Source organism: Panthera pardus, unplaced genomic scaffold (assembly GCF_024362965.1).
Source record: "Panthera pardus isolate Hobbes unplaced genomic scaffold, ASM2436296v1 HiC_scaffold_2, whole genome shotgun sequence".
Taxonomy (NCBI): Eukaryota; Metazoa; Chordata; class Mammalia; order Carnivora; family Felidae; genus Panthera; species Panthera pardus.
Window position 1 is genome coordinate 101,883,821 of NW_026526765.1, and position 14,151 is coordinate 101,897,971.

The following is a 14,151-nucleotide window of genomic DNA, read 5'->3' on the forward strand; positions in this document are numbered from 1 at the left end:
GTAAGTACCAGTTTCCTCATCAGTAAAATGGATAGAATGATGGGGCGCCTGGGTGGCTCAGTCAGTTAAGCCTCCGACTTCAGCTCAGGTCACGATCTCACGGTCCGTGAGTTCGAGCCCCGTGTCGGGCTCTGGGCTGATGGCTCAGAGCCTGGAGCCTGCTTCCGATTCTGTGTCTCCCTCTCTCTCTCTGCCCCTCCCCCATTCATGCTCTGTCTCTCTCTGTCTCAAAAATAAATAAACGTTAAAAAAAAAAAATTAAAAAAAAATGGATAGAATGACAGTATCCACCTCACCACGGTCTGTGCGAAATAAATCAGGCAGGTATAGTGCTTAAGCACAGTGCTGAGGACACAGTATATGTTCAATAAATAATTACAGAAATAATTATCATTATTTTTGTCTTTAAGAAAAGAAAATCAGAAGATGTGAAGGTATTCTGAAAACCAGAAAAGCACTATACAAGGTGGCCATCAACAAGAAGTAAAAAATATAAAAAGAAAGAAGAATCACAGGTGGGTAATAGGAAAGGCAATCTTAAAATGGCTGCCTGTCTTAAACAATCCCCCGCTAAAAGCTTCTCTGAGAGGTTAGTCCCAGGTCACAACCAAGGAAGGTAGACCCCTTATAATTTGTCCATACATCTCTTCCACACCTGTCCTACACCTCTGTCTGAAAAGAGCAAGGCCTCTTCATAGCAATGGACTCCAAGGAAACCTTAAAATACAGGTAAGAGCTCATTCCTTCAGCTTAGGAACCTTGATCTGAAAAATCTAAGCCAGGAATAATGTAAGAGAGATGCCTTCCCTAACATCACTAAAAACACCAGAGGCTCAGCACAAGGAAATCACACTGACAGGGACAGTAATCGGGAGACAATAACCTGGTCTTTGATGAGTTCCAATGCAGATTCCTCAAGATCCAACTCGTAGCACAACCTCATGAAAAGTGGTCCAAATTTATACTCTCCCAAAGTGACATTTCTGTTCTCTGTATGGTACCTGGTAATGAAAATGATTCAGTGAGTCAAATAGTGAGATGCAGGGAAAAGGACAGACCGACTGTGGCATGTACTCTGCTAGATGCTGGGGACACAATAAAGAACGAGGTACTCTCACAGTCCTGAGGGAGAAAAGTGCAGAAACGAGGACAGAGGAATTCTGGAGTGAAGTATGCCAGACATTTAAATAGAAAGGGTTTGTGAGAGGCCCACATAACCACATGAAATCAAAGAATGGAAAAATGTACATTGTAATTATCTTCTCAATATATCAACAAACTGCTAGGATGAGTGCTAGCAAAGGTCAGGGAACAACAGGGCTCTTGCACAGCAAACTCAAGAGAATGGCACTGTGTCTTTGTATGGACCCCATCTAGAGAGGAACGAATCAAAGGAGTGAAGTGATGCTCTGTCCTCCTCAAATGTGACTTCTCCATAGAGGATGACAGACAACCTACAGATGTACTTTACAATTTAGATCCATCGCTGTTTTCCTCTGCTCAGGAAAAGGCATATGTGATCTACCATCACCTAGCTAAACAAATTAAATGCTGTTTTGAAGTTTAGTTTTAGCAAAAAGCTAATTTCAGACAGTGACATCTTATACGTGCCTTGAGGTTTCTACAAGCAGTCAGTCCACCAGTTAGGATGCAGAACTAAAAATTGCTAGCATAAATTTACTTTCAATAACCAACTCTTTCTGTTTTAGACACCAAGAAGACAATCTGGTGACAAAATAAGTATCGCAAGATTACTCGTAAACCAGATTTTACTAAGACTCATTATGTGAATAAATCACACATACCACGGGGAATAGCTTTGACTTTAAAACCAGAACGCTTTTTAGACTTCTGCCGAAATCACGGAGGACAGTCACAGTAACATCATGGATAGTGTATCCCAAACATACATAATGCCAAATAGAATGATGATATGTACTTTCAAAGATACACTTCGTAGTCAAATTATAGAAATTATAAAATATATTCAGTGCTTCATTACAAGTTATGAATTAAATTATATCAGTTGTACACCTTAAATATACATGAGTTTTAGTTGTCAGTCATACCTCAATAATACTGGGGGGGAAAGAATTAGGTTATTTAAACGCAATATAGTACAGTGACTAAGGATTTTTAGATTCTGATTCCAAGCTGACAGTTTAAATCCCAGTTCTTTTAGTTACTAACTGTATAACCAGGAGCAAATAAGTTAACCACTCCATGCCTCAGTTTCTTCATCTGTAAATGGAGATAAAAGTTCAACTCAAAGACTTTTTGTAACGATTAATTAAGATGACATGCCTACTAGCACACGGAAAATCTGCTATATGTGTCAGGTCTTATAAAATATAAGGCATGCTGTGGAAAAGATCTTTAAAAATCAATACGTTCCAAAAATAGTGTCATGAAAAATTTATGCCAGATTAAAAATAAAATAATGCAAAAGTTTTCCCAATTTAGAGAACATATACACTAATAAAAGTGCTAGAAATTCACAAAGTATTACCTCTTCTTGACAAGAAATGTTCAAATCAGAGAATCTAAAATACCCCTAATAAACCACACACCGGCATGTGGTCAAGACTATGGGGGGGATTAAGTTGCTCCTCACTTTTGACTCTATGCATAAAGAGCTCATGTTCTAGCTCATTACTCTTCCTCCCCAGTAGTGGGGTGCCTGTGTCAGCAAGACAGAGAACAGGTTGGTTAGGCCACGGACCTGCCCATTTTCCCACTTTTCCAGCTGTCCACCAGTAGAGGGAAGAGACAGCAACTGGGCAGAGTTATTAGCAATGATTTAGATTTGGGTAGTAAAAACTGACAATAAAACAAGCCAGAGGGTCTAATATGATTCATCTTTGTGAAACTGAGATAGTATTAGGATTCCTAATACCATGCAAATGTAAATTAGCATAACCCTTTTGGAAAATAATCTGGCGTTTGTATCAACAAATTTTTTTTTTTTATTTTTTTTTATTTTTTTTAATTTTTTTTTTTCAACGTTTTTTATTTATTTTTGGGACAGAGAGAGACAGAGCATGAACGGGGGAGGGGCAGAGAGAGAGGGAGACACAGAATCGGAAACAGGCTCCAGGCTCCGAGCCATCAGCCCAGAGCCTGACGCGGGGCTCGAACTCACAGACCGCGAGATCGTGACCTGGCTGAAGTCGGACGCTTAACCGACTGCGCCACCCAGGCGCCCCTGTATCAACAAATTTTAAAATGTTCATATTCTCTGATCATCTCCAAAACAGAAAGAGTATGTTTTATGCATAGAGTTGCTCATCACGGCATTATTCATACTGATGAAAATATCAAAAATCAGACATTCAACAAGAGGGGTACCTGACATACAATGGAATATTATAAAGTCATTAAAATAGACTAACGTATATTAACAACTCCTAAGGTATATTAACAAAAAAATTATGCTATAATACTAAGTAGAAAACGCTATCATTATATATACGGTAATTATTAGAAAAGTATAAATAAACCCTATCAAAACCATACAATCTTTGCATGTAAAAAATTAGTGAGAAAATGGGGATGTCTGGTGGCTCAGTCAGCTAAGTATCCAGCCTCGACTCAGGTCATGATCTTGTGGTTTGTGGATTCGAGCCCTGCATCAGGCTCTGTGCTGACAGCTCAGAGCCTGGAGCCTACTTCAGATTCTGTCTCCCTTTCTCTCTGCCCCTCCCCCACTTATGCTCTGCCTGCCCCCCCCCTCAAAAATAAACAGTGAAAAAAAGTTTAAAAAAAAAATCAGTGACAAAATGTATCAAATATCAACAGTGGTTGATCCATCCGGAGGTGGAACTGTTGCTCCTCCCTGCTGAGTGTGGGTGTGCCAGGTAACTTGCTTTGACCAAGACAATGTGACAGAAGTGAAGCTGTGCCAGTTCCAGGCAGCTTTACAAGGCCTGCAGCTTCCACTTGTGCAGGGTGCTAGTGCAGCCAGGCTAGACTCATGAATGACGAGACACTCCAAGGAGAGAGGGGTCACGTGGACTCAGGCATCAGAAATACAAGTAAAGCCTCTTGGACCTTCCAGCTCAGACCAGCCAGCAGCTGACCATAGAGGAGCAAGTGACTTTAGCAGACACCAATACAGAACTAGCAGGCCTCAATTCCTGACCCACAGAAATAATAGATAATAGATAACAATAGATAACAGAAAAAAACAGTTATCATGTTCTGGTGTGCAACAAGAGACAACAGAAATAGCAGAATCTGTGATGTATTTCTTCTACTTTTTTGGTGTTTTTCAAACTTTCAATGGATTGTGTGTAATTTTATGTTTTTTCCTTTTAAAGATAACATTAATTTTTCATATTATAAAATTGATAATGCCCACTATAGACAAGTTTGAGACTAAAAAAATTACGTATTTAAACCAAAAAATATGTATAACTCCCAGAGAACCACAATTAACTTTTGGTACATACTCTTCCAGTATTCTTCATATGAACACACTTCTATTACTCTCTCTACATTATAAATGCAGGTCCACGTGTAGAAACCTATCTTTCAGGAATGGTTAAAAAAAAAAAAAAAGGCCACGAATTTAATTTTAGAAACAAAGCCTGTTGATTTCAGTTCATACACTTCCCGAGTAAGTGAAACCTTTGCTAGGTTTCCTAACAGCAGACTATGATTACACGGGAATTCCCCTGACGTGGGAAAATGACAATGGATCAGAGAAAGAGACATTCGCCTGGAGGAGACAGATGAGCAAGGAGTCTATGAAGTGGTCCAAGTGAGAGATGACGAGGCCTGAACTAAGATACTGGTAACGAGGACAGAGAGAGGAAGGCCAGAGATGAGAGATAACCAGGGAAGTGGAAGCAGTAGGATTTCTCATCCTGTCAGGGAGGAGAGCAAGTAAGGTTAGAGGAAAGAGGCTCCCAGTTATCCGTCCTGAGGGGTCAGTACGACAGAAAATAGTAAAAAGAAGCAATTTGTGTGAGTTGAATGTGAAGACCTAGGGGATATGTAAGTGGACTTCATCAGGCTGGTGATTTCTTAGGACATGAATTCTGGTTTTCTATCCTTAGTACCTGGCATATAGAAGGAATCCAGGAAGCGATTGCTAAGTGAACATAAACGTCTGGAGCTGGGGGCAGGCATGTGGACAAGAGATGTGAAAGTCATCAATGTATAGTTGCCAGCTGAATCCATGTTAAATGGATGAGATTCTTCAGGAAAAAGAAAGAAGAAACAAAACCTGGCAGAATTGTACAGAAATGCCTCACCTGTAAATGACATTTTTAGCCAGTTCCACATCATCCCGGGTATCACACAAATGAAGTAAGGTTTTCAACTCGTCCTTCAAGATGAGCTTATTCTGGGCCAATTTCTCTTTCATGTTTCTCAGGTAGGTTGCTGGAAGAAAGCATAGTGTGGTGGCCATCACTCAGGCTGACTGGGACTGTCAGGAGTCTCACCTCAGGGAGAAGGGGAAGCTGGATTCTGGCACACTGCAAAGAGGCACTGAGAGAGGCTCCCATCACTGACTAGTGTCCTTAAGAGCAGTATGACAGAAGGTCTATGAAGCAAACCATCTGTGCTACAGGAGCACAGGATGGGGGCCCACTCAAAACTTTCTAACATACAATCTTTGAGGGTAAGAACACAGGAATATGCAATTTTGACTACCTGGGTGATCCTTCTGCACACTAAAGTTTTAAGAACTATGTCCCAGAGGCTTGGTCCAAAAAACTATCGACAGGTGACCCATTAGAAAATAAAAAAAAAAAAAAATGCAACCAAGACATCTAAACCAACAATTGGCAGGGTATCTAGCAAGAAAACTGAAAGGAAAATGTGTACTGAAGATGGGTTTGCCCCAGTGGTTGATCTACACGATTTAGCAATATTTCAAGTCTCTAGCATTTGGTTCAACTCTACCTTTCATTTCTCTTGCTCTCCCTACTCAGTTATTAGACAGCATGATACAGTACTACATAATATACACAGGGTAAAAAAAAAAAAAACCCATCCTCTCAACAGCAGCAAACACTCTTGGTAACAGAATCATTTCAAAATGCTTATACTTATCTCTGTCCCGTCTTGTATCTGATCAACTGTGGAGACAGTCAAACACGAAAAGGAAACACTGCTTCTTGGCATTAGGAAGGGATCAGATTCTCAGCAGAATGTGGGGTGAGATGCAAGCCCAGCACTAAAGAAGCATCTGCTTTCTAGAAGGCAGAGCTGTTCTCAGTATCAGGAGCTGCCAAGAAAAGTCTACGGGTTTTGCTCCAAGGCCCAGAGCTTTGAAGGAAGGCTGCTTAAAGGAATGGCACAATATGTATTAAAACACAAGACTGGGAAGCTGAGGCAGACACTGTTCTCAATTTAAAGAAAAGAAGGCCCACCTGGTTTAAGTTAATACTGTGGACCATCCAATCTTTATTTGCAGAGCCAGGTCATGGTTAAAGGTTTCAGAGGTGGAGAGGCCCGGGCTATAAGCTAGACTCTGCTACTTGCATGCTATGGGGAGACCCTTGTCTGTTAGACTTGATTCCACGTGTAAAGTGAGAATCGTGAGAGCTACCTCATGGGGTATCCTGACATAACGTACATTAAGCATTTAGCACAGGGCCTACTATATAGTAATTGCCAGTAAATCATTTTTTGTTCTCATTTTCATTCCATCACTTATTAGATTTAAGAGAATTTATACTATTAACTGTTTCTAAACAATTTCTAATGTAAATAATTCTAATGGGATGACTTACACTTTTCAATAGCCTTAAGAATCCAAAATTTCAACAGTATAATTTGCACTTGCAAACAAAAAATCAAGATTTAAGTGTTTGTGAGCAACACAAGGAAGGCTAAGGCAGGGTTCCCCTCCTGAAAGAACTTAATCTATTTGAAAAAACATGACACAGTTACGCAAAGCTATCTGAAAACAATGATTGAGGGGCACATGAGTGGCTCAGTCTGTTAAGCGTCCGACTTCTGCTCAGGTTATGATCTCACGGTTTGTGAGTTCAAGCCCCGCGTCAGGCTCTGTGCTGACAGCTCAGAGGATTCTGTGTCTCCTTCTCTGCCCCTCCCCCTGCTCGCAATCTGTCTGTCTCTCTTGCTCAAAAATAATAAACATTAAATTTTTTTTTTTTTTGAAAACAATGACTGAGGGAGTGACAGGTGACCAACTATATAAATAGAAAGAAATCAGGGCGGCAGAAATAGACCAGGTTTGGCAGATGTGGAAAGGTACCAGAAGGGAAGTGGCTGGATAGGGCTGGAGAAACACAGGAGAGGGGATTATTCTTGGTATAAGAATCAGCATGAATAATAGCATAGAACTGGGCACAGGGGAAAGTGGTGAGGGAAGAACTGTAATTACATTAACAGGAAATCATACTGGACTCCATAAAGGGTAAGGGACCCATTATGGAGGAGCTGGGAAGCTGGTGGCAGTGGGTGGGTGGCTGTGTGTGGGGGGAATGTACATAATATGGTGTAGGACAGAGGACCACTGTCGGTTCTTATAATGAAGAAATGTTAACAGGATTTTTATAAATATCAATCTGACCATGGAGTAGATTGGCACTCATTACATTAACTGCCTTTCAGAACATATGCTCAATTGTGACAGCTTTAGAAACACTACAATTGGATGTAACTAAAAAATGACATGAGGCCCTAACTGCCAACTTCACAAAGCTCCAAAAGTGATGAGTAAAAAGAAGACTGAAGTAAAATCCAGGCTGAGAAAATCAGAAGTAAAATGTCCACTGGAGATTAACATATTCTCCCTCACTCTGAAGGCTTATCTACTCATTCCCTAGGTGGTATAATGTATATGAATAGAAAAGTGGTGAGGAAAAACTGATTTCTGGAGGGCTAGAAGCAGTGTTTATTACGTGCCCATAAACATTTGACAGTGAGAGGAAGGAGATCTGAGAAATTTAGTAGGAACAAACTAAACTGTTATTAACAAAGGGAAGTCTTGCTATGCTTATCAAGGAATTTAAAGTACTGGAAAAAATGTGGAGAGAGGGAATGAATTCAACAAGAGTTCTCAGATGCTGACAGGAATAAGAACTAGGATAGTAGTTTTCAGCTTTTTGTAATAAAAATTTTCAAACATACCCGAAAACAGAAAGAGAACAGTATAATGACCTCTCATGTGTTCATCACCTGGGTTCCAAAATGACCAATATTTTGCTAATTAAAAAAAAAAAAAAATGTTTTACCCTATTGACTTTTTCGCAGAGTAGAAAAATATGAAAATGCATCCCACAAGATGGTTTTGTTTCACTGTGTTTCATTTGTGTATAGATATGTATGTGTACAGTGGGGATGCTATGCAAAATGTACTTTTTACTCAGAGGTGTATCAAAAAATGTTAAAGCCAGTCATCTTGAGCAGTTCTTCTCAGACCTTACTGTGCATATTAATAGTCTGGGCTTTAAGTTGGGCATCTCTATGAAACTCCCAGTTGCTGCTAATCCTTGACCCTTAGTTTAGGTGGCAGGGATCTGAGGGAACTCGTTCCAACACGAGTTTTAGTATTTCTCTGGGATCCTGGGAAAAGTGACAAGAGGAGAGCTGTAGGCTCTGTAGTAGCAGAAAGTGAGATGAAAAGTACGTTTAAGAGTAGACTAGGAAATCAAGAATAAACTATGTCAATCTCTTCTCGGACATAAGGTCATTAGAGGAGACCAAATGGATAAAGACAAAAAAAAAAAACAACAAAAACCTGAATGACATATCGATGAAAGAACCAACAAAATAGATTCAATTACCTTTAGTACCAGGAAGATGATTTGCAATAACCACCTTCTTATGCTGAAATTCTTTTAATTTCACAACATTATCTGTAAGTAGATATCTTTTAGCTACAAATAAAAGAAAAAAGCAAAATCATTTAAATTCTTTTATAGTTAGTGAAGAACATGAATAGAGGTTGATTGTCTCTGGGGCGCCTGGTGGCTTAGTTAAGCCTCGGACTTCGACTCAGGTTATGATCTCACAGTTAGAGCCCCACATCGGGCTCACAGCTGTCAGTACAGAGCCTTCTTCGGATCCTCTCTCCCCCTCTCTCTCTGCCCTTCCCCTGCGTGTGCTCTCTCTCAAAAATAAATAAAACATTAAAAATATTTTTTTAAAAAAAGTGTTGTCTATTTATGAGAAGGCAGTCCAGAGAAGTGGTTACAGTAGGAATATACTGTCGCGCTGCCTAAGGGCAAATCCCTCCTCTACCAGATTCCTCTGACCTTGGGCTAATTACTTGGCCTTGCTGTTCCCATCTTTGTAAACCAAGAAAAGAATGGTAACTCTCTCACTGGGTGGTTTCAAGAGAAAAGGAATATACTTAATTAAAATGCAGAGTAATAGCTGACACTAAGTGCCAAATATTTTATTATCACTCACCAGCATAATGAAATTTAATCATTCCCGTAAAGCTATTAATGGACAATCTTACAAATGAAGAAACCTGCTCAAGGTCTTTTAGACTGTTAGCTCTCCAGCTGGGACACCAAACTCAGTCTAAGACCTCGACTCCCAAACTTTGCAGAACAGTACACCCAAGGGGGAGAGGGATTTCCAGACAACAGCGTCGCCCCATCTGAAGGACTACTACAGCCCCCAGGTCAAGACCCCAGCCTGGCTGTCCTCTGGTTCCCAGCAAAGGGGCTTCGACGACACCGAAGGGCCAGTGCTGCACACGCGCGCAACCAAAGGGCACGAGAGCATAGGCTGCTCCAGGCCAGTGAGCGACTGAGGCGCTTTTATTTCCCCCAAAAACGATGCCTGCTAAGGTGTCAATCTCCCTTCTGTCCCATTCCTCCCCTCCTTCACGACCAGAAGCCCGCGGATACCTCCGAGAGGGCAGCAGCAGCATGTGGAGCCTGAGCCTCCCACCCCGGGAGACATGGAACTCTGCAGCGTAAACCGCAAAACGTGATTCGGACGCCGAACTGCGGCAGCCATGTTATCCTGGGCCGCAACAACTACGCGCGCCGGGGAAGGGGGCGGAGCATCAGCCTGTGACCCCACCCCTTCCTTTCCCTCAAGCCCTGGGCGTTCTTCCTCTTGGTATGCTCCAAGATGGCAGCCCCCATAGCGAGGCGCTGGTTTCTTCTGGCGCGGAGAGTGTCTCTGCCTCCAATCTCCCTGGCAGGTTTGTGGCTGCTTTCCTTTTGTGGGGTACTTCATTAGGCACCTGGACACTCTTCCTTAAGTAAAAGGAGCTGTGGGTTTTCATCAGGATAGGAAAGGCTTCTGGGTTCTAGTTGCTAGAGAAACCGTTTGGAGCGTTGGGTAGCACAGAAGGGGGAGGTAAGGCCCCCGACCTGTATGCTTGCCTAGAATAGTGCCTGCCAGCCCAAAAGCGCGAAGAGTAAAGGAAGTCATGGCATGAGGGCTCTTACCTGTGATTTGCAGGGTTTGTGTTAGGGTGGTCGTCTCTTCACTGACCATGAAGAGCCCAAATGTGCCCACCCCAGAGCTAGAACTTTTCCTCCCCGCTTGAGTGTTCTTGGAGGGGCGTCGAAAACCTCACCACCTCACACTTGACCAGACCTTTCGTTTCCACATGGGATGAGTATTTCAGTACTAATTTCGCATTACTTAATGATCTGGGGCACAACTTTTGAATGACATTTATATGCCACAGTTTTCCATGTGTAGAGACAATAGGCACTTCTGAAGTACCTTTGAGTTTTGAACAAGTCAGGGATTAGGGACATGATACCAGGCAGTTGAAAATTTGTGTTTAAGTTTTGACTCCTCCCTTACCCATCACAGTCCATTAACACTTTTTTATGTCTTATGTAATTTTATACTGTATTCTTAACAGTATGATTAAATGATTAAAATGCAGTAATCACAGTTGATGTTTCCAACATACCTCCTCTAATTCCTGTTAAAAACCAGCACATACACTGTTGTTCACACTTGTTTAGCAACAGCCATTAACTATGGGCATGAAACCTCATTGTTAGCCACCAGGTTTTCTGAGAATTAATTGGTTGACCTGGCAGGTGAAAGTGTTTAGTTTCACATGTTAAGTAAAGTATGTACAGTACCTGGCATCTCATTAAGAATTAGCTGCTGTACCTATTTGCTAGCATGTTTAATTATGGTGGTTACTAAATGCTTTTCAATTTAAACAAGACCTTGAATTGCTTATCAGGGAGACCATCATGGTTGCATTGTGTGTGGGGCAATCATTCTGATAGGGGAATGGAAATTAGAGAAGGGTGACTTACGAGAATTTTCAAGTTAGCATTTGTTCTTAAACTGGTGAACATGTAATTTACACCTGTGTTCTTCCATTGTGGTAGCTACTAGCTACATGTGGCTATTGAGATTAAATTCAATTTTAGTCACACATTTTTTAAATGTTTAGTAGAGACCTATGTTTGGTGGCTACAGTTGTATAGGTCAGAACATTTCCATCATTATAGGAAGTTCTATTGAATAAGCACTAGGTTAGACCATAGAAGAAAGGAGTCTTGAAACGAGTAACTGGAAACTATAAGGCAAGTAATAGAATTATGTAGGAACTTCAGTCAGGAAAGACATACTATGTGATTTCACTCCTGTGTGCAATTTAAGATACAAAAAAACATATCAGCATAGGGGAAGGGAAAAAAAAGAGGGAAGCAAACTGTAAGAGACTGTTAACTAGAGAGAACAAACCGGGTTGATGGAGGGAGGCGAGTGCAGATGGGCTAAAAGGGTGATGGGTCTCAAGGAGGGTACTTGTGATGAGCACTGGGTGTTTTAAGTGATCACTAAATTCTACACCTGAAACTAATTTTACTCTATATGTTAACTAAGAATTTAAATAAAAACTTGAAATAAAAAATTACCTAAGATAGTGCATTATAACCCATTCAGGATTTGAAAATGCTGATAAGGAGCTTGACTATTAAGTCATCAAAATATTTTGAGCCATTACAGGGTAAGAGAGGAAAAAAATATACTTAGTACAAATTAGAAAAGTGATTTAAATACCCGAAGAGGGGAGTACCTGGGTGGCTCAGTCAGTTAAACATCTGAATCTTGGTTTTGGCTTGGGGATGTGATCTCACAAACCGTGACATGGAGCCACACATTGGGCTCTGTACTGACTCTGCAGAGCCTGCTTGGGATTCTCCCTCTCTCTCTGTCCATCTGCCCCTGCCCCCACATAAATAAGCTTTAAAAAAAAAAAAAAAGTATTTTAAAAATAAATAACACATGAATAGGGTAGAGAAAAGAAATTCACTGGGTACCTCCTACATAGTGAACATTAAACACATAATGTGCCCTCATTTAAACTGATCAAGGTAGGCGCTGTCTTTTGTATCATGAAAGGAGCTCAGCTTGTGCAACTTGCCCCCATTTCATACCATTTCTTAGCAAGCCAAGGATTCCAACTTGAGATTTTGTGACTTTATCTAAAAGGCTATCTGTATCGACAATCACACTGCTTTTCTTTGGATGGTAAACATGTTTGGAGACATTGGTCTAAAGGCCAAAGTAACTACAAAATGACTAAGAATATAGATACAGCCAATCATTTTTCACTAAACGTTGAGATTCTGGTCCTTGGAGGTACCTTTTTAAGATTAAACGGAGAAATTACTTCTTCTTATAGTGGATAGTTATTTTAGAGAATATGGTTGCCACCAAAGCTAACTGGCTGAAGGATAATTAAGTTCAAGAAAGGTTTGTAAATACTGCTGGGTGGCCTATTCAGAGCGGAATTTACAGACTCAGACACCTAAACCTAAACCTGTGAGGCTCTTACTATCTTTAAAAGGCTTACAGAAACATTCTTTAAAGAATGTTTGTTTTAAGGTGCACTGATTTCCTATTGTAGTTTTAACAAATTACTACAAATAAAGTGGTATAAAACAATACAACTATTACAGTTCTGTAGGTCACAAGTCTGACAGAGGGTCTTGCTATGTTGAAATCAGGGTGTTGAAAGGGACAGGTTCCTTGCAAATTCTGTAGGGGACAATCTGTTTCCAGGTCTTGTCCCTCTTCATGAAACCACTTGAAATCCTTGGCTGATGCTCCCCTTTTTCAAATACATTTAACACGAGTAAGAGCAAGTCACGTCTTTACATCACTCCATCCTTCATTCATCTCGGTGTCTGTCTTTTCCACTTTTAAAGACCTTGTGATTACACTGGGCCCACCTGGATAAGCCGATACAGTCACCTCATTTTAAGATCAGATGATTTGTGATCTTAATTCTATCTGTAACTTTAATCCCCCTTAGCTATTACCCTAACATATTCGTAGGTTTGGGAGAGTAAGACATGGACATCTTTTGGAGGAACATGATTCTGCTTACCAAATTTGGCCATACATTTCTACATTTATTATTTGTTTCTATTGGTCTAGGAAAGTTTTCTATTTGCTAAATTTAAATTCTTCATCCTTATACCCTTATCCTTTTGTTCTACACTCAATGGAGATGGAAAGTGATTACTGGTTACTTTCTTAAAAAGCAAACATTAAATAGTTCATATATATAAAGGTTGCTCAGCTTACATATATATAAAGGTTGCTCAGCTTACCTTTTGTAGATTTACTAGTCCTTATTTGTTTTTTTGTTTTCAGTTCATGTGATGCCCTTGAACAACTGCACACAAAGGGCATTCTTGAACTCCTACCTTTCCCCACTCTGACCACCCCTACTTTTTGTCTCATCTCCCAATTCGAAATTTTTCATTGACCTAGATAATTGTCTTTTCTGGCTCCAGAATGGGGGGGGGGTGATTTTTTATGCTAGAATGAAGCATATTCTAGAAAAATAAATAGAGAATAAGAAATTATAATAATAAGTAGACAATAAGTCACTGGTATCCTTAAGTGTATAGCTTAACAGTCGTATCCTTAGCTCTTGCTCACATCGAGGAGGGCTGTTCCTGTTTCTGACAGAAAGGAGAGACCTTCCTGGTTTAAAAAAATTTTTTTTGAATGTTTATTTTTGAGAGAGAGAGAGAGCAAGAGCAAGTGGGGGAGGGGCGGAGAGAGAGAGGGAGAGGAGACACAGAATCTGAAGCAGGCTCCAGGCTCCGCACTGTCAGCACAGAGCCTGACGCGGGGCTCGGATCCATGAACCGTGAGATCATGACTTGAGCCAAAGTTGGACACCCAACCAACTGAGCCACCCAGGCA

General features: G+C 40.7%; 2 protein-coding genes across 10 annotated transcripts in view; one reads left to right on the plus strand and one right to left on the minus strand.

Annotated features, from left to right (window-relative positions):
* The window catches only part of PTCD2 (pentatricopeptide repeat domain 2), a 115,022-nt gene extending 105,039 nt beyond the window's left edge, over window positions 1-9,983 (minus strand). For all 8 annotated transcript variants that reach the window (XR_008423834.1, XR_008423835.1, XM_019463056.1 and 5 more), the window contains exons 1-4: window positions 9,846-9,983; window positions 8,769-8,861; window positions 5,259-5,388; window positions 884-1,001 (exon numbers count right to left, since the gene is read on the minus strand). Coding sequence is in view for 6 of the 8 variants with exons in the window: in XM_019463056.1 (XP_019318601.1) it covers window positions 884-1,001; window positions 5,259-5,388; window positions 8,769-8,861; window positions 9,846-9,957 (453 nt within the window). In the remaining 2 variants the exon portion in view is untranslated. The remainder of the gene's footprint in view (window positions 1-883; window positions 1,002-5,258; window positions 5,389-8,768; window positions 8,862-9,845) is intronic.
* A 58-nt stretch (window positions 9,984-10,041) lies between these two features.
* MRPS27 (mitochondrial ribosomal protein S27) overlaps window positions 10,042-14,151 on the plus strand; it is an 87,124-nt gene continuing 83,014 nt past the window's right edge. Inside the window, exon 1 of one of the 2 annotated variants that reach the window (XM_019463051.2) lies at window positions 10,042-10,147. In XM_019463051.2, coding sequence (XP_019318596.1) covers window positions 10,075-10,147 — 73 coding nt within the window. In that variant the 5' untranslated portion in view covers window positions 10,042-10,074. The remainder of the gene's footprint in view (window positions 10,148-14,151) is intronic. The other variant, XM_019463052.2, reaches the window with a different exon arrangement.